We start from the raw sequence: 17,587 nt of genomic DNA, 5'->3' as shown, positions 1-17,587 counted from the left end.
AACAGAAGAATGAATGTACATATGTGACGTCCCCTCTTTTTTTGTCTTGTCTGTGCAGTGTGTACCCTACCTCATTGCTATGGGAACAGACCCAGAGCCCAGCATGAGGAACAAATCTGATCAGCAGCTGGTGGAGATTGACAAGAAGTACACAGGATTCATCCATGTGAGTCTGTGTTGCCAAGTTTTGAAATAATGACTCGCCTTCATTACTTGATGACTTAAGCTAGTTCAACCATTTGTACCTGGAAAAGGAATTCCAACTTAGTCTTTCAGTGCTTTCCTAATAACCTCCAGTACATAATGATCAACATACGATCACTCAGTCATCCAGCAACATCTTAGTGCCGGTGGTAGAATGTGCCGGATGACCTTTTATATTGATTTGATTTTAAAATATATTAAATAAACTGAGATCCAAGTGTATCCATGGCAGTATCATATAACATAGGCAGCTGCAGATCACGTTAAACAGTCATGTTCTATAGCTGCTTTACTGCTGAAGTGGTTTGTGGTAGAACTTTATTCCTCCATTAATAGCCAGTAGACAAACACCAGGAAGACACGTTAAACACACAACCAGATTCTACATAACATAGATTCAGATTCCACATCAAATAGTTTTCCTTTTTTCACAATATAAATGGCACTTCTGTAGTGATGGAGAAATACTGTGACACAATTTTTATTTATTGGCACATTCTCATGGCACCAGCTGTCTCAACAGTTGCCTGAAATGCTAAGTTTGTAACACTTTTCTTTCAACATTCTTTCACAGATGAAAGCAGTTGCTGGGATGAAGATGTCTTACAACTTGCAGCAGGCCATCGAGTCGTCTCGTAGGACCATCATAAGAGGTTTCAGACAGGACGAGACTCACTCAGCACTCTGCTCCCACCTCTTCACTATGATCCGGGGGAACCGGCAGCACCGGAGGGCGTTCCTCATCTCACTGCTGAACCTCTTCGATGACAGTTCTGTGAGTAAAAACCTGCACTCACCTTAACACGCCTTGGCACTGCTCAGTGTAAAGTGGTATATCCTCATTAACGACATGCCAAGCAAATAACAGTGTCTTAGCACGAAATGTAATCATGTGTAAGTGTTAAATATGACTCTTAGGGATACAGGCAACTCAACTCTAAAGCAATGCCTTTTAATAAAGATACAACAAACACTGTGGTGTTGAAAGAATTTAAATCTAATTATTTTACTGTCTTGCTAATGTAATAAGACTAGGTTATTTTTGACCATGTATGAATAGATAAAATTCTAATAAGCGAACAGTGCAAATAGAGATTGTACCAGGCACTGACTCTCACTCATGCTTTTCCCCTCTTTTCTTTATTTCTGCAGAAGACGGAAGTAAACATGCTGCTGTTTGTAGCAGACAACCTCGCCTGTTTCCCATACCAGAGCCAGGAGGAGCCTCTCTTCATTATGCATCACATAGACATCACCCTGTCTGTTTCTGGCAGCAACTTGTTGCAAACCTTCAAAGAGGTAGGATAGCATCTTTAAAAGTAGCCTGCATGTATTGGGGGGTATGTGTTCCCTCCAATGGGGTTGAAAGAAGCTTCAAAAGCAAATTTTGCTTACAGTTATTTGTATTTATATGGATTTTTATAAATTTCTCCTGTCCAGCTTCTGCTAAAGGAGCCGAGGCGTAAGGAGAAGAAGGTAAAGGTAAAGGAGTGGAAGAACACGTCCGATGGGGAGGATGAAGAGGAAAAGATGAACTGCGATTCTCCAAGGAGCAATGAGGAAGAAAACAGTGACAGTGACGGTGTGGTACGGCGGCCTAAAAAGGCAAGAAAACCTGTTACAGACTCGGAGAGCTCAGAGTCAGAAACTGATCTGGACGATTTGGATTTGGAAGATGTGGAAAAAGTAATGAGGCTCGTCCCAGACAATCCCACAGGTCTCTTGGACTTTGCCAATTCTGTCCAGGGCATCCTGTTGCTGCTGGTGCTCAAACAGCATCTGAAGAACCAATATGGATTCTCTGACGGGTAAGGTCTACATAATCTTAATTTCTATACAGCCTTTATCTAAATGACTATAATGTCTGAATTTTTAAGTGTGGATTGGTTTGAGCAATTCAAACCTTCAGCCACATTGGGAATTCCATGACCTCTGTAACTCGACATTTTTTGTCTTCCAACAGAAAAATTCAGAAGTACTCTCCGACAGAGTCGGCCAAGGTGTACGATAAGGCAGTGAACAGGAAAAGCAACATTAACTTCCACCCACGACAAACCATCGACTTCATCTCCAACAACATGGCTCGCGCCACACTGACAAATGATGTCAAGAAGCGGATTGTCAGACAGTACCTAGATGTGAGTAATGTCAAACTTTCATTGCCAATGTTATATGTACATCACAGATTGCCAGTTAATCTGTTTTTGGGTCTTCTCGACAGTTACATCAGGATTTAAATATAAAGTTATTTCTAATTATCTGAAGAAAGTTATCAGTACAATGTCAAATGTGCCAAGATTGGGTTAGCATTCAAGGAAGTTCAGTATTTCATGTTAAATGATGTTTTGACCTATAACTAGGCCTTGCAGTAGGTACGGGCTGTGACTTCATAAATCTACTGGGCTTCATGACAGACACCATTCTGTAGCCCTCACACGGCTTGACCAGGCCTTATATCTACATTGTGTCTGCGTGGGCTTAACTGTCGTGGCTGGCCCCACTGGCTTGAGTTTTCCCCTTCAAATCTTTCAATACCTGTTAGTTTCTTATGGTTACCCAAACTCTATTCTGTCGTGTTGGGTTCTTTTAAGGTTGATGTTTAAATGCTGCAGAGTGTGAAACTTGCGTCTCAAAGTTAGTTTCTTGTCTTTTCGCTCCGCATAGTTCAAGGTTCTGATGGAACATCTGGACCCAGACGAGGAGGATGAGGAGGGAGAAGCATCTGCCAGCGCTAACATCAGAAACAAAGCCATAAATGCCCTACTGGGAGGCTCAGGCCCCATGTCAGGACCCAGCCCGCGCAATCAGGCAGGGCCAGAGACGGATGACGATTATAGTGACGACGAAAGGACCCCAGGGGTGAGAGCAATAGACAGACGCGCTATCTATAAAATCCAATTTAAAAATGTGGGGAGAAACAGTGCAACCTTTTTTTCTTCTGTCCTCTCTGCAGTCCTCTCGAAGGTCAAGGCGAGCTGGTGACTCCTCTGACCCCGGCCGTATGAGTGAGACAGTGGATTCTATGGATGTGATTGCCCTTTGCTGCCCCAAATACAAGGACCGGCCGCAAATAGCTCGAGTCATCCAGAAGACCTCTAATGGATATAGCATCCACTGGATGGCCGGCTCCTACTCGGGGCCCTGGGCAGATGCCAAGAAACGTGATGGCCGCAAACAGGTGCCTTGGGTGGACACTATTAAGGAGTCGGACATCATTTACAAGAAGATTGCCTTGACCAGCAACCACAAACTGAGCAACAAAGTAGTACAGACTTTACGCTCAATGTATGCAGCGCGGGAAGGGGGGGCTAGCTAATGGCTCCCGTGTGGCGTTATTTTCTTTTTTTTTTTTTTTTCATTTCTTTTTTTGGTCCCCCTTCTCCATTTCTACTTTATCAAAATCCTCCTCTTCCCTGCTCCTACTCCTCCTCCTCAACTTGCCACCTCCAACAACACAGCCAAACTTCACTGGATTCCTACCCTCCTCCTCTCCTTCCTCATTTTTGTAAGAAAACACAAGAGGGCAAGAATATTTGACACTACATACTTTTACATGAGTTATTCTTGCAAGAATGAAAAAGACACAAAACATAAGACTTATTATATTAGAGGGACTGCTCACGTTTTGTTTGTGTACAAGTGCAGAGGATAGAATCCAGAAGGCATTAAAGGAATAATTCACCCAAATTATCCCTTAAAAAGGCTATCAGAAAAGAGACCTGGAGGGAAATGTTTTGTCAACATTGTTGTGGGAGCTCCTTCGCTGTTGTGCAGCAGATTCTAGTCACTCATTTCTACTCCCACTGTATCATAGTTTAACACAACAAAAAACTAAAATGTTTATATCTCTGAAGACAAAAAAGCTGTAAAAAAAAGAATAAAACCTTAAGTGAATGTTGGAAATTAGTCTTTTTGATGTTCTTATTAAAGTGTTTTGGAGTTTATTATACTACTAGCACCCTGATGGTTTTTTTTCCTTTTAGCTTTTAGATATTTGAAGGAAAAACAAGAAAAAAAGAAAAAAAATAAGAATTTTTATTTTTGTTCACTTTTATTTGTCCATGCTGTACAATGGCAGAGTCCTCTGAACATAATTTATTCTATTTCAAACTACGCATGCAGTATATGTGGCCTATTGCAGGAGGATATTTTGTAAATTTAGATTTTGTTGTATTAGGTCACCCTAGTAATAAGAGGAAAGGGGATCCATACCCTTTTGGTGGAACAAATACTGCAATAAATTTTCTACTTCTTTGTCACTTGTCTGCTCAAAGTGTTAATCTGATCTTTTCATTTCATAAATGAAGAAAAGTTTAAGACCTAGATACTGCTAAAACACAGACAGGCCTGAAAGGACTAAGAGGGTTGATCATTTACATATGAGGGAGAAAGCCTACAACCCTTCTATTAGTATTTCTGTACATAGATTTCAAAACACACAAAACCTGAAAGTGGTCATAATTTGTGGTTTAAATTGTTTCTATAGTATTTGAAAACTATCATAGAATTCTATTAACAAATTGTGCCCTTCTTTAGAGAATCACGCCAAACCACTATGGAAGACCTAACATCACTATGTTACTACACTCACCTAAAAGATTAGGAACACCATACTAATACTGTGTTTGACCCCCTTTCGCCTTCAGAACTGCCTTAATTCTTTGTGGCATTGATTCAACAAGGTGCTCGAAGCTTTCTTCAGAAATGTTGGCCCATATTGATAGGATAGCATCCCCCACACCATTACACCACCACCACCCTGCACAGTGGTAACAAGGCATGACGGATCCATGTTCTCATTCTGTTTACGCCAAATTCTGACTCTACCATCTGAATGTCTCAACAGAAATTGAGATTATTCAGACCAGGCAACATTTTTCCAGTCTTCAATTGTCCAGTTTTGGTGAGCTCGTGCAAATTGTAGCCTCATTTTCCTATTTTTAGTGGAGATGAGTTGTACCCGGTGGGGGTCTTCTGCTGGTGTAGCCCATCCCCCTCAAGGTTGTGCGTGTTGTGGCTTCACAAATGCTTTGCTGCATTCCTCGGTTGTAACGAGTGGTTATTTGAGTCGAAGTTGATCTTCTATCAGCTTGACTCACTCGGCCCATTCTCCTCTGACCTCTAGCATCAACGAGGCATTTTCGCCCCCCAGGACTGCAGCATACTGGATGTTTTTCCTTTTTCAGACCATTCTTTGTAAACCCTAGAAATGGTTGCGCGTGAAAATCCCAATAACTGAGCAGATTGTGAAGTACTCAGACCAGCCCGTCTGGCAGCAACAACCATGCCACGCTCAAAGTTGCTTAGATCACCTTTCTTTCCCATTCTGATATTCAGTTTGGAGTTCAGGAGATTGTCTTGACCAGGACCACACCCCTAAATGCATTGAAGCAGCTGCCATGTGATTGGTTGGTTAGATAATTGCATTAACGAGAAATGTAACAAGTGTTCCTAATAATCCTTTAGGTGAGTGTACATTGTTGTCGTCATTGAATACCAGCTGCATTTAGTACAAAAAGCTGTATGATTACTTGTGACAAATCCAAGTCAGTGAGATACTTGTGGGATTATTACAGTCATAGAGAGTCTAATAGGAAAAAAAATGCTTTGCCAGGGAAATTAGCCAACATTTTGAATATTCTATTTGTGCAGCTAAGTGTAATTATCCTACGTTTCCCTCAGCTTTTTAGATTACATTCAAAGTTACAAATATTAGTTGATAGTATTTACATGCTAAACATCAGTGTCAATCACTCCAGATTTTCTTTTATAGTGTGTGTGTCGCTGTAGACAAGTCCTATATTTGTAGAGCGCGTTACGAACCCTTTTTGGGTGAAATAGCTATCCGTACTCTGGTGATGTCACCGCCATCCAGTATTTGTATTTGTTTGGCGGGGTTTGTGACTTCGTCCGTTTGGATCATTTTGTAAACGTTAACTTTCCACCTAGCTAGCTACACAATATGGAGCGGTACGTCTTAAATTAACTTGAGAACCACTTAAAGCCATTTTGTATCACTGGAAACAATCATTAAGTAACAGTCTGACGAAATGTAATGGTTTTGGTAGCTTGCATAAGATATTTACGTTAACGTTACCAGTCGCCGTTATTGTGACTTGACTTTAAAGTTAGCTAGATGCAGTTAGCTAACGTTACCGTTAATGTAAACAATGTTACCAACCGTAATAATTACTTTACGCCAGCATTACTTTCTAACAACGTTTATTATATTTAGCTATGTTGTGTTCTGTCTAGTTAATCTAGCTAAGCCACTGAACGAGTAACTCGTAGCTAGCTAACGTTAAGCTACCGCACAACATACACCGAGATAACATTACTGACAGACTTTACGTTAACGTCTATCTGGCCTTATGTGACATTGATTTCAAAATGTAGTTAGCTAACCAATAGTATCGCCCTGATATGCAGTTGTATGTGTTTTGGTGGACTTCGTGAAACAGTAGAATAACGTTATTAAACGTTTATTTTTTGTAATGTGTGATCTAGTGGAAGGATGAGTCGTGCAACGTTAGCAAGCAGTAGATCATCGGACCAGCCTATGCGAGTGCAAGACAGCAACAGGATGAGTATGGCGTATACAACGCCTAAAAGGTTGGTTTGAAGTAACAGAAACTATTATGCCCATTTGTGGTTGTTGTAACCTGGGACCCATTCCAGGAAGGAGGTTTAACAAACTGAGTCTAACCCTGATCTCTTGAGTTGATTTAGCTACCCTGAGATGGAAAACTCTTGAGTTTTAGGTTCCAGAACAGCTGATTCGAGTTGGTTCAGTCAACTCGGTGTACGTTCACTCAGAGCTAAGCGCGTGCACCACCACAATAAAAAGGCAGCATAAATGGAGCCATGATACTACAATTCATCATGGTAACGACCACAAACAAACTGGTCGGCGAAATAACCATGCGCACATACACAGAGTTAAAAAAAAATATATATATATATAAATTTATTTTTATTGACGTACAGAACAGAGAAACGCCTCCCGACATATGTTTAACTAACGAGGTAATACAGCATCTTCATCAACGGGATCGTTGACAAAAGGAAATGCCATGTTCGGAACAAAAACGTTTTTATAGTCTGCCTAACAAAGTTAATAAACCAACCAGTTTTGTTTTTTTAAATTCATGCAGATAACAAACTGCGCTAAAATGCGCCTGATACAGACTGAATGAATGAATGAGGAAATGAGAGCGCTGTGTCAGAGGGAGGAGACTGAGAGAAACTCGAGGTTTAATGAAGAAAACCTGCTCCCGACCAGGTTAGGTTCACAGACTCCGTTACCATAGTAACTGACTCTGAGGTTAAGTTACTGAAACAGAAAGCTCAGTTTCCTCATCTCAGGGTTAACAAACTCAGTTTTCACTGAACCTCCTTTCTGAAACGGACCCCTGATGTTAGCAACATCCTAACAAAAACAAACGTTCTACACTTTGCTCCTTGACTACTTCTAATGACTTTTTTTTTATCCATAACATTACCTTGGACTGACGTTACACTGTAGACAAAGGATGTTGTGTTTAGTTTCATGCTATTTCCTATATGTTTAACATTGATACCAAACGGACACAAACACTTGGGCATTATTTAGTTGGAGGCTTCATAGTTTAGACCTCCTAACATTACTTAATTGTGGCATGGGGTGATATTAGAAACATGAGCATGTGACACATGAGAAATGGATTATTGTCAGTATGTTTAAATGTGAGTCAGCAAGTGGAATACATGAATTTGTTCACGTTTTATGTTTCTTCACAGTAACGTTAAACAGCCTTCCTTTGGAAAGCTTAACATACCCAAACCGCAGTCTGTGAACTCTGAAAGGCGGACCAGCTTCTTTGGTGCACGGTATGTGAATACTATTTCAGAAATGTACAAAGTTGTTTGCCGACGTGCTTCACATAGAAGTGTAAACAACTTTATTTATTAATGTATGCTCATTACTCAAGGTGATTGCTGTGATTCACAATTTTTGAAAAATTGAAAAGAATAGTGCTTGAAATTCCCTGAATTTCATTTTGTAATGTATGAACATGATTGAGACATGAATTGATGTTTGACATTGTGGTGGTATGTTAATATTTTGTCTGCAGGACTAGCGGAGCCAGCATGCCTCGCAACAGCACCATGTCAGGGTTTGGAGGAACTGAGAAGATCAAAGACACCAGACCTCTGCATGATAAGTCCTATGTTCAGCAATGTATCAGACAGCTGCATGAGGTAAAACACTGTGTGGTGTGTGTGTGTTTATGTTCTCTCTCTAATAGCTTAGTTTGTTTACATTGCATGTTTGTACATTAAATCCGCTGTGTGGGATATGAAATATGTTGGTGCCCTTGAGTGGTTGTATCTGAAAATTCACTTGCTGGCAGACAGCGACATACACCTTATCCCATGTCATTGAACTGCTGCTGAGCATTACTGCAATACACCTGATGGACACATTTACCACACAGAGGTCTAAAGGGCTCCAGCACTCCAGAGATTTTACAGTCTCACCACTATACTAGCATAATATCAATATTGGCTGATATTGTGTTTGCAATTTATTTGTGTTACTACATTCGTACTGATTAAATAATACTGAATGGGAAATCAAAATGTAGCTTAAACTTTTTGTACCTGCATTTGCAGCAAAAAACAAGTCTGAGTGGGAATCCGTACTGTAGTTCTGTCCAGCCTGATATTCTCTCTTATGTCTTTGTAGTTCTTGACAGAGCAGGGTTACCCAGGCACTCTGTCAGCCAAGACCCTCCAGTCTCCCTCTACCAAGGAGTTTGTGAAGGTGTTTGAGTTTGTCTACCGTCAGCTAGACCCAAACTTTGAGATGCCAAATCTAAAAGTTGAGGAGGAGGTTCCAGCTATGCTTAAAGCCCTGAGGTAAAATACTGTCTTTAAGTATTAATAAGAATGGTATGTATTCATATTTCTTTGTTTCATTTAGTACCCCTACAGACTTAAGTGCATTTTTTTTATCTTAGAAAAAAGAAAGAAAGCTCTTGGTGGCCTACGACTTTAGCACCACTTAAGGATGGGGCTAGATTTAAAGAAATAATACAAAGAACGATGGAGAGAAAATCTTAAAAAGTTATGCTAGTATCAAATTCATAGTACATGCAAGTACCTTACCATTTGTTGTTAGCCTTCATGTTGGCTCCTCTTCTATAGTTTAAGAAATATTGCTGACTGTCTTTATTTCTCCATATTTTTTGGTTTAAGGTATCCATTTGTTCTCTCCAAATCTTCAATGTATTCTGTTGGAGCTCCTCACACCTGGCCTCAGGCCCTTGGTGCTCTCATGTGGCTAATTGACCAAGTCAAGGTGAGACGCCAACAACACTTTTTTAATAAGTATTACAGTGGACTGTTACTATCTAAAACCATGTTCATTTGCATCGGATTCAGAATAAACAAATGTAATTTTTGTGCTTATTCTGTGTGTCAGATCAACTGGTCTTTGAGTAAGCAGGAGCTGCTGTTCAGTGACTTCTGTGAAGACACTGATATCGAGGAAGGGGCGGAGTATAACAAGGTACCCTGACTTCTCTTAACAGCACCATAAGGCATAAACCCTTAAAAAGCTGGAGACATGTCAAGAGGATGTACTGTATATCTGTTGCTGGAATCAAACACAAGACCTCTTTGTTACATGGTTGCTAACAGGGTTTTTCTTACTGATACAGTATATTACGAAGCCATTCAGGTGTTTTCTCTCTGTATTTTTCCATTATACGGTTCCTCTTATTTTTGTCTGTCTCAGTCTAAAACATTTGTGAGTTTGTTCATTTATTTATGTTTATCTTCTCTTTTACGCGTCACTGTGCAGCTCGTCTTGGACTACACAGCTGAGACATACTCCAAGTTCATGCAGGGTGAAGACATATTTGACGACATGGATGAATTATTCTTCAATAAATTAAGTAAGAACAGCATCTCTATGAAATGTATATTCGAGCATAATGTTAGTTCATTAGTTTCAGTTTAGATTTTTATGTTAAATTTTGAGTCCCGTTAAAAAAATCTAGCTATCGAAACATTAACGTGTGTGTGTGTGTGTCTTCACAGAGAAACTTTACAACGTTGACGAAGCCCTGCTGGCCTCGACGGAGGAGAAGTACAGAATACTCAACGATGAGGTTGAACAACTGGAGAAAGAGAGCCGGACGGTCAGAAGACCTTTTTATTGACACGTCCCCATGTGCACAGATTAGATTATGATTTTAAAATCTTGCCATTTCCAATTACATGTATTATATACAGTAAGTGCTATTGTACTGCATTCATTCATGTACCCTGAAAAGGGTGAAAACCAAGCTGCAACCTCCGGGGCTGAAAAATGAAGCCAACTCAGAAGTGCCAAAAACTGCAGTTCCTCGAATGGCCACTTCAAGCTGGCTCCAAAAGCAAGTCAATTCCCGTAGACGCTAATGTTAAAATGCCCAACTTTATTAATTAATTAATTAATGTTTAAACCCCGGTACAAACTAAAGCGATACTAAAGCTAATGACCCCCTTCATGTCAACTGTGTGTGTATGTATATAATTCACCCGTTTTTAAATGTAATCTCGTTTAACTTGAGAGCAACACTAAATCAGACGGATAATGTTCTGTCTTCTTCTCCTGGACAGGACCGTCTAATGACCAAGAGGAAGGAAAGGATCACGCTGCAGGCCGACCTCAAGAATCTCCAGAGTTATCGAAGCAGCATGGAAACCTTTAAAGCCAAACTGGAGAACAGAGATTCAGAACTGAGTGACGAGCTGGAGACCACTGGTAAATATGACCATGTCAGTCAGCCAGTTCTTTGGCAGGATGCACTGGATCCTGTGGGCATCTGATTATGTCTGGATCTCAATAATTAGTCACCATGAAGTAGGGCTGGGCGATACGGAGAAAATCAAATGCCACGATATTCTTGACCAAATGCCTTGATGTCGATATTGTGACAATATTGTAGGATTGACAATTGGTGCTTTATCAAAATATTATTTACACAATGAGATTTTTAATAAATGATCATCAGAAATGTCGATTTCATGACAGTGCGTAAAGGCAAATAATGGAACAGCTAGAACAGTCTGAGTTCAGAAAATTACATCACTTTACTCTAATGCAGCCTTCAAAACCAGGAAAAGACCACACTTAATATATTACGATTTTACGATATCCAAAATCTAAGATGATATCTAGTCTAATATCACGATATCGATATAATATTGATATATTGTCCAGCCCTACCATGAAGCCGTCTGTGCTAATTACTACTATGCAAAGTAACTGGAATTTCCAAGTTCTTAATGGGCCTGTGCACACTCAGCACCAACATAATAAGGATTCTACTTATGGGTTAACTGGATTTGTCTTGCCTGAGAGCCTTTCTCAGTTTGGTCCCTGTTGGGAAAAAAAAAACATGTAACATTCCTGTTTTTATTAATAAGCCACCAGAGACCATACTTTTTATTGTTTTTTATTTTATTTTTTTTACAGCAAATATTCAGTCTCTCACTGTCAATCCGTAACCATGCAGTACAAAGAAAGCTCCCACTCAGCAACATAGTTATTCTGTACTAACTAAACAGTATTCAGGTTCAAATTAGCACATGGTTACCCATGGTTAAATAATCTGTTATGTGGTCACAAGTGGGCTTATTGGGTCTTCTACAATAACTTTGAACATCTCCTTGCAATCAGTACTGAGGATTGAATCTGATTTCATATACATCATGTTTTTTTTCCTCTCTGTATTTCTGCAGGCAGTCAGCTGGAGACTCTAAAACATCAGCAAAATGAACTGCAAAACCTCCTGCAGAACCAGAAGTTTACTCCAGCTGATGTTGAGAGGATCAACCGAGAGAAGAGAGAACTCCAACAGACCATCTCCAGTCTCAGCAAGTCTCTTGAAGATGCTCAACAGCACAAGTGGAATGAGGAGATTGTGCTGGCCAAAGTGAATGACAAGGTACTGTATGTACATTGACTGTAGTATGTACTGTATGCACAGGAGCAGCAGAAATAGTCAACAAAATGTTTAAGATGGTGTATGTGACATATGACAAGTGTTTTTTTCTGAATAATTGGGATTAAACTTGATATTTTGTGTCCGTGTTTATTTGCTAACCAGTTGTAGTCAGTATAGATTGATAATAGATGTTTTTCATCCAGTGGTACACATTTTTACCTTTTGGTTTAACTTGTTTCCCTGCCCCTCCCGTGTCTGTCTAATCCCAGGCGGAGTTGAAGGTAGCAGAGTACCACAAGCTGGCACGTAAACTGAAGCTGATACCGCTGTCTGCAGAGAACGCTGGTGGTCACGATTTTGAGATCAGGCCGTGTGAATATGGACCCGGCAGCATGGTTCAGCATAAAACCCAGAGACAGGTATTTCCTGCTAATGATCCTGTTTCCACAAACCCTTGAGTCGGCATAGGAGCAGTCTTTCATATTTTGAAGGATTTAATTTCAGTACAAACAAGACTACCTTGCTATCCCAATGCTTAGGTTATTTTCAGTTATTTGTAGCTTTGGACATGCACCTTTTTATATTTACTCCATTGTAGGTTGTTGAAATTTAGATTTGTGTCTTTCATGTGATAATAGATTTGAGTGTTATGTGTCCTTGTTCTGATCTATGCTGTGTTGTAGATGCTCCTGAGAAAGCTGGTCAGTGACGTAGAGGAGGAGAACAGTCGATTAGCCAACATGAAACTCAGTCTGGAGGAGTCTTGTGAACAGGTAACAAAATCCTTATTATTTTGCTCTATTACCTTTTTCCCATGCTGACACAATATTATCAAAGTGCGTCTTTTTTCACATTTGTCATTTTTAAATGTGTGTCTCTTTTAAGGTGAATTCTAACATCTTGGACAAGTCCAATGACCTGAAGCAAATGAGGGAGCAGATTCGCAAGCTGGACGAACGGTTGGATTCTAACATGCAGGTATAGTCCATATAGTTTAGACTGCTTAATGTTGGTAGAAATGCCCTACTGCATTCACCAGTGTGCACACATCAAGCACACTCGAGCTGAAAAACAGGAATGATTAAACATTTCACGTCACGTGTTGGTGACGTGCAGAAGATGCACAGTTGTGTCATATGTGTACTATTAATAGTTTCCTGTGTGTTTGTGTCTGTATAGGTGCTGGCCCAAGAGGAACAGGAATGGTTAGCAGAGAAGGAGTCAATGGAGAACCATTGTAAGCTTCTTGAGAAGAAGGTTAATTTTGGATACGATGAGTCTGTGCAACAACTGAAGGCAGCCCAACAACAGTGAGTTATTGTTACTGGATGGATGGATGGATCATGTCTTAAGGATTACTTCATCCCACTGGAGGCTATGGACACTACAAAGCAGTGTCAAATGGCCCTGAAATCTTGACACATCTGGCCCATTTATTCTAATTTTCATTAAAAAAAACTTCAAAAGACTTCATGTGTGAGCTTTAACATCCTTAAGGTTTCTGTCAGTCTAAATTATGAGTTTTTTTTATTTTATTATTATTTTAATTTTAAAATAAAACACTTGTGGTTGTCTCTTCTTCAGGTACCACCTAGTGCTGCAGGAGACCAATGAGGAGAGACGAACAGTAGCCAACAACCTTGCGTCTGTATTTACCACAGCTACTAACCACTTGTCAATCACAGAGGTAACGTTCTTACAACTCTACTACATCTGTCCCTGTACTGCAAGGAAGTATCTATTTCTCAGGCATACTTCAATTGGTTATGGCAAGAAAACAAACAAATGTATCAAAATAAGTAGATCTAGCTTTTTTTCCCCGCGCAAACATCACAAGCACATGACGTATAGGAACATCCTAAGTATTTCACTGTGGTTTAGATGTGACTGTAGCCATCATTGACTTAATATATTGAGGCTTTCAATGAAAAGAAAATGATTGTATGAAATGCACAATAGAAATTAGAGCGGCTAAAAACATGAGGAAATATCAGTTGTGGTAGAGTCGCGGTATCGAAGTCCCACCCATACACCTGCCCGACCAATTGCGAGTCAATCTCAGCTGTCGATCAATACGTTTCACCCTGTTTTATAGCATCAAATAACTGATAAAAAACAAACTTATCAGAAAAATGGAACACTTGAACAAACAGTGTGATCAGAACTACCTAAAATGACCAAAACCATCTTTTTCAAAAACTGATTTGTCGTATTAGTATTTAGTATTTATTTCGAGTATTAGTTTGGCCCATGTCCCGTCCACTAACATGGAGGGGGTGGGATTTATGACCTATACTGCAGCCAGCCACCAGGGGGCGATCAAGATGTTTTGCCTTCACCTATACCAGTGGTTCTCATCCTTTTTGGGACCGGCGCCCCCCTATCCATTATCCAGGTTTCCCCCAATCAAATAAGATGTAGGCCAATTTCCCTGAATATTAATGATTAGGTCCTATTATTGTTACGATAGTTATTGTTATTAGTCCTACTATTATTGTTGTTACTATTATCAAAAATCATCACAAAATCATATCATTGAATGAAAAATGTTCGACAGCTAAGTTCATACAGTAGACTTATTAAAGATAAATGATAACGTTTAATATAGACTATAAAGTTCACGATAAGACAGATTCATAACGCTGCAGTACGGAGTTTATATAAGATGATACTCTGACGTCCCGTTCCCGTGAAGGCAGCACGGAGCTGGACCACACACAGCCTAAAGAAACACTAAAGAGAAGAAGAGTTACGATGCACCGTCTCGTCCAGTCGCAGTGGCGTAAACTGGCAGGTTTTAATGTTGCAGACCACTGTTTTTTTGCAAGTAGTTTAAAGTGTAAACTCGTGTAACCTTTGGTGTAAACTCGCCTTAAAACAAACGCCCCCCCAAAGGCACCTCAATGCCCCCCTTTCCACAATATTGCTTCCAGTGTCAACCAAATCCTCTTTCTGTGGACTGAGGTAACAATTTGCCCACTGGCAACTTTGGTAAACTATTTTCAGTTTGAAAATAAGGAACAGTTCAACCAAGTCCGTATTACACTGTGGGAACACACTTTCCCAAAAGGCAACGGGTCATAAAAGACTACAACTGAAAGCATCTCTTATTCTGTGGAATTTGAAATACGGGTTTCTTTTTCCTCGTCCCCAGTAAGAGTAATGCTCTTGAATGTGAGTTAGCATGTCTAATGTGTTTCCATTCACAACGGTGGAGCAGCGGCGACGCACTGTCCTTGTTATATACACAACTCTCTCTCTGTTGCTGTTGTTGCTGACCAGAGGCCTGTACTACGAATCAAGATCAACGTGCCCTGGATTTATTTCAGTTACCCGGCTTCACCTAAACTAACAACCACGGTCCCGCATAAGCTGTGTCATGACGGGGGTTATCAAGTAGTTCAGTCAACCAAGGGTTTCCCAGTCCAGCAACGTGCACACTCACATAAAAGAGGCGGTGTTTGCACAGCACGACCAATCGCAAACATCTACCAGAGCCGCATATTTTATATAAGAGCAAATTATAATTCTACATAAATATGAAGAACACAGACACGGTTTTACAGGCAAAACGCAATACAGTCACTGCTTCCTAAAACAGGAAGGAAAGCTGGCAAAAAATAGCCGACGCTGTAGATGCGTTAATCAAAAATCTCTCTCTCTCTCATCTTCTAAGAACGGTGACGCCGTTATCTATCGAGTATTGATTGGTCAGTAGGCGGTGCTTTTACACCAGTTGATCTCTAATCTCCAATTTAACCTGCTCCCGACCAGGTTAGGTGTTCAGTGTATGTTACCAGGTGATTTAACCCGGTAACAAGTGATCCACCGTCGTGGTACAGAAAACCCTGGGTTGAACCTGAAGTTACCTCGTTAACGCCAAATCCTGCTTCGTAGTACAGGCCTCAGAAATTGCAGGCAGGCCTTCCAGGTTTTTATTTGCGCTCGCCATAGTTTGACTGACTCGCACGCCAATCAGCTTATTGTGCTAACCTCAACAAATGTTCAGTTCAATGTTGCTAACAGCGTACAGCTAAAAGGGTCCGGCAGAACTTGTGATCGTGACGTTTTGGTGTGAAGTGCGAATACACAAACCATTTACAGCCCTAGTGTAATACAACCCATTGGCTCCTGTGTTTCTTGTACAACAGAAGTGCCTGGAGGATCTGCACGGCAGAGTGAAGCGTGTCTGCTCTAAGGCTGTGGAAGACGATGACGCTGCTATACAGAAGCTGCGGGAAACTTTGAAGAACTTCAGGTCCAAGGCAAACAGTTTGTAAAGTGAAGCGGGAGGATTGAGGCCTTCAGGTCTGCAGGGGTTATTTTTGTTTAGTTTGTTTCCATCTTGGAAAACAGAAACTTGCCTAATTTGATTTGTATTAGTTCTGAATTTTCACGTGTTTGTCATTTTATATCACTGAATGAATAAAGGTTAAATAAAATTAAAAAAATACACTTCTGTTTTTTCATTAATAAACATTAATACATAACTTTTAAAACCCTCCAGTTTCTATGAAATAGTTTAATATATGGCAACAAGACGCCAGAGGAAAAAGGGCTCGATAAGGTTTGTGTATTATACTGTGTAACACTGAAATATAGATTTTAATCAATAATTGTAAGTAATGCTAACCAAAAAAAGAAAAATTGTGTTTTAAGGTGTAGTCAGTATATTGTTGTAAACTTCCTCATTTGTGTTAGTGGCTGTAAGATACATCGTCAGTCTTTCCTCACTGTGGTCATACTGGACCTCATCAGTTAGTTGTGTTGTACCGAAGCCACTAGAAGGCAGCACACACCTGGTTGCCAAAACTCAAGTGTTCAGGTTGCTATACATTCACATTTTCCTCTAGGAGATATTTTTGAAACTTCTCAACTGTTTGTTAACGTTGCAGTTTCTACAATAGCTTGGTTTCATAAAGTATTCAAACATTAACAAAAGCCTTGTAACAGCTTTTTTGATTAAAGTAAGCACCAAATAGCACCTCTTGATTGCAGTAGGAGTCTACAGCCGCCAATACCACCAATTGTTAAAGGTTAATCAAATAAATACTACTAACTCACTCTGTGGCTGAAGTCAATACAACATCCCTGCAGCACTACCATCAGGCCAAATCTTATCAACTTTATACTTACACAGCTACAAATCGCTAAATTTAAGCCATTTATTTTGGATATTTAATTTTGTCGGAAACACTGTTTGGTTGTTATACAGTGTTGATAATATCACGTGTTTTCAACACCTTCACTGTGCTTATTTAATATTTCTATTCTACAAACTCAGTCTGTGACTTTATGAATTTGACTTAAGTTAGATCTTGGTTCAGGCAAAAACTGGTTAACAAATAGCAGGCATAGTTTCCATTTGTGTCAGCCTCATTTATCTTATTTTTACTGAACAC

The 17,587-nt window shown here is 40.0% G+C and overlaps 2 protein-coding genes across 4 annotated transcripts in view; both read left to right on the top strand.

Moving 5' to 3' along the window:
* nipbla (NIPBL cohesin loading factor a) overlaps positions 1 to 4,463 on the top strand; it is a 31,868-nt gene extending 27,405 nt beyond the window's left edge. For all 3 annotated transcript variants that reach the window (XM_078250841.1, XM_078250842.1, XM_078250839.1), the window contains exons 43-49: positions 59 to 166; positions 779 to 979; positions 1,357 to 1,503; positions 1,645 to 2,012; positions 2,168 to 2,342; positions 2,869 to 3,063; positions 3,158 to 4,463. In XM_078250841.1, the coding sequence (XP_078106967.1) occupies positions 59 to 166; positions 779 to 979; positions 1,357 to 1,503; positions 1,645 to 2,012; positions 2,168 to 2,342; positions 2,869 to 3,063; positions 3,158 to 3,520 (1,557 nt within the window). In that variant the 3' untranslated portion in view covers positions 3,521 to 4,463. The remainder of the gene's footprint in view (positions 1 to 58; positions 167 to 778; positions 980 to 1,356; positions 1,504 to 1,644; positions 2,013 to 2,167; positions 2,343 to 2,868; positions 3,064 to 3,157) is intronic.
* Positions 4,464 to 6,070: 1,607 nt separating this feature from the next.
* Positions 6,071 to 16,638, top strand: ndc80 (NDC80 kinetochore complex component). The gene is made up of 17 exons (XM_078250838.1): positions 6,071 to 6,174; positions 6,712 to 6,816; positions 7,984 to 8,073; positions 8,319 to 8,445; positions 8,933 to 9,105; positions 9,445 to 9,547; positions 9,671 to 9,757; positions 10,052 to 10,145; positions 10,291 to 10,391; positions 10,855 to 10,999; positions 11,980 to 12,185; positions 12,455 to 12,604; positions 12,869 to 12,958; positions 13,071 to 13,163; positions 13,365 to 13,495; positions 13,770 to 13,872; positions 16,337 to 16,638. Exons 1-17 carry the CDS (start codon positions 6,167 to 6,169, stop codon positions 16,463 to 16,465), a joined length of 1,935 nt encoding a protein of 644 aa, XP_078106964.1. The 5' UTR covers positions 6,071 to 6,166; the 3' UTR covers positions 16,466 to 16,638.
* The last annotated feature ends 949 nt before the right edge of the window (positions 16,639 to 17,587 follow it).

Source organism: Sander vitreus, chromosome 5 (assembly GCF_031162955.1).
Source record: "Sander vitreus isolate 19-12246 chromosome 5, sanVit1, whole genome shotgun sequence".
Taxonomy (NCBI): domain Eukaryota; kingdom Metazoa; phylum Chordata; class Actinopteri; order Perciformes; family Percidae; genus Sander; species Sander vitreus.
This window is presented reverse-complemented; position numbering and strand designations above follow the sequence as displayed.

Bases quoted from the DNA above. Each gene is read 5' to 3' on its own strand.
- ndc80 (XM_078250838.1), top strand. The intron at 9,548-9,670 runs GTGAGACGCCAA...TCTGTGTGTCAG, and splicing joins GGCTAATTGACCAAGTCAAG to ATCAACTGGTCTTTGAGTAA. The intron at 11,000-11,979 runs GTAAATATGACC...GTATTTCTGCAG, and splicing joins TGACGAGCTGGAGACCACTG to GCAGTCAGCTGGAGACTCTA.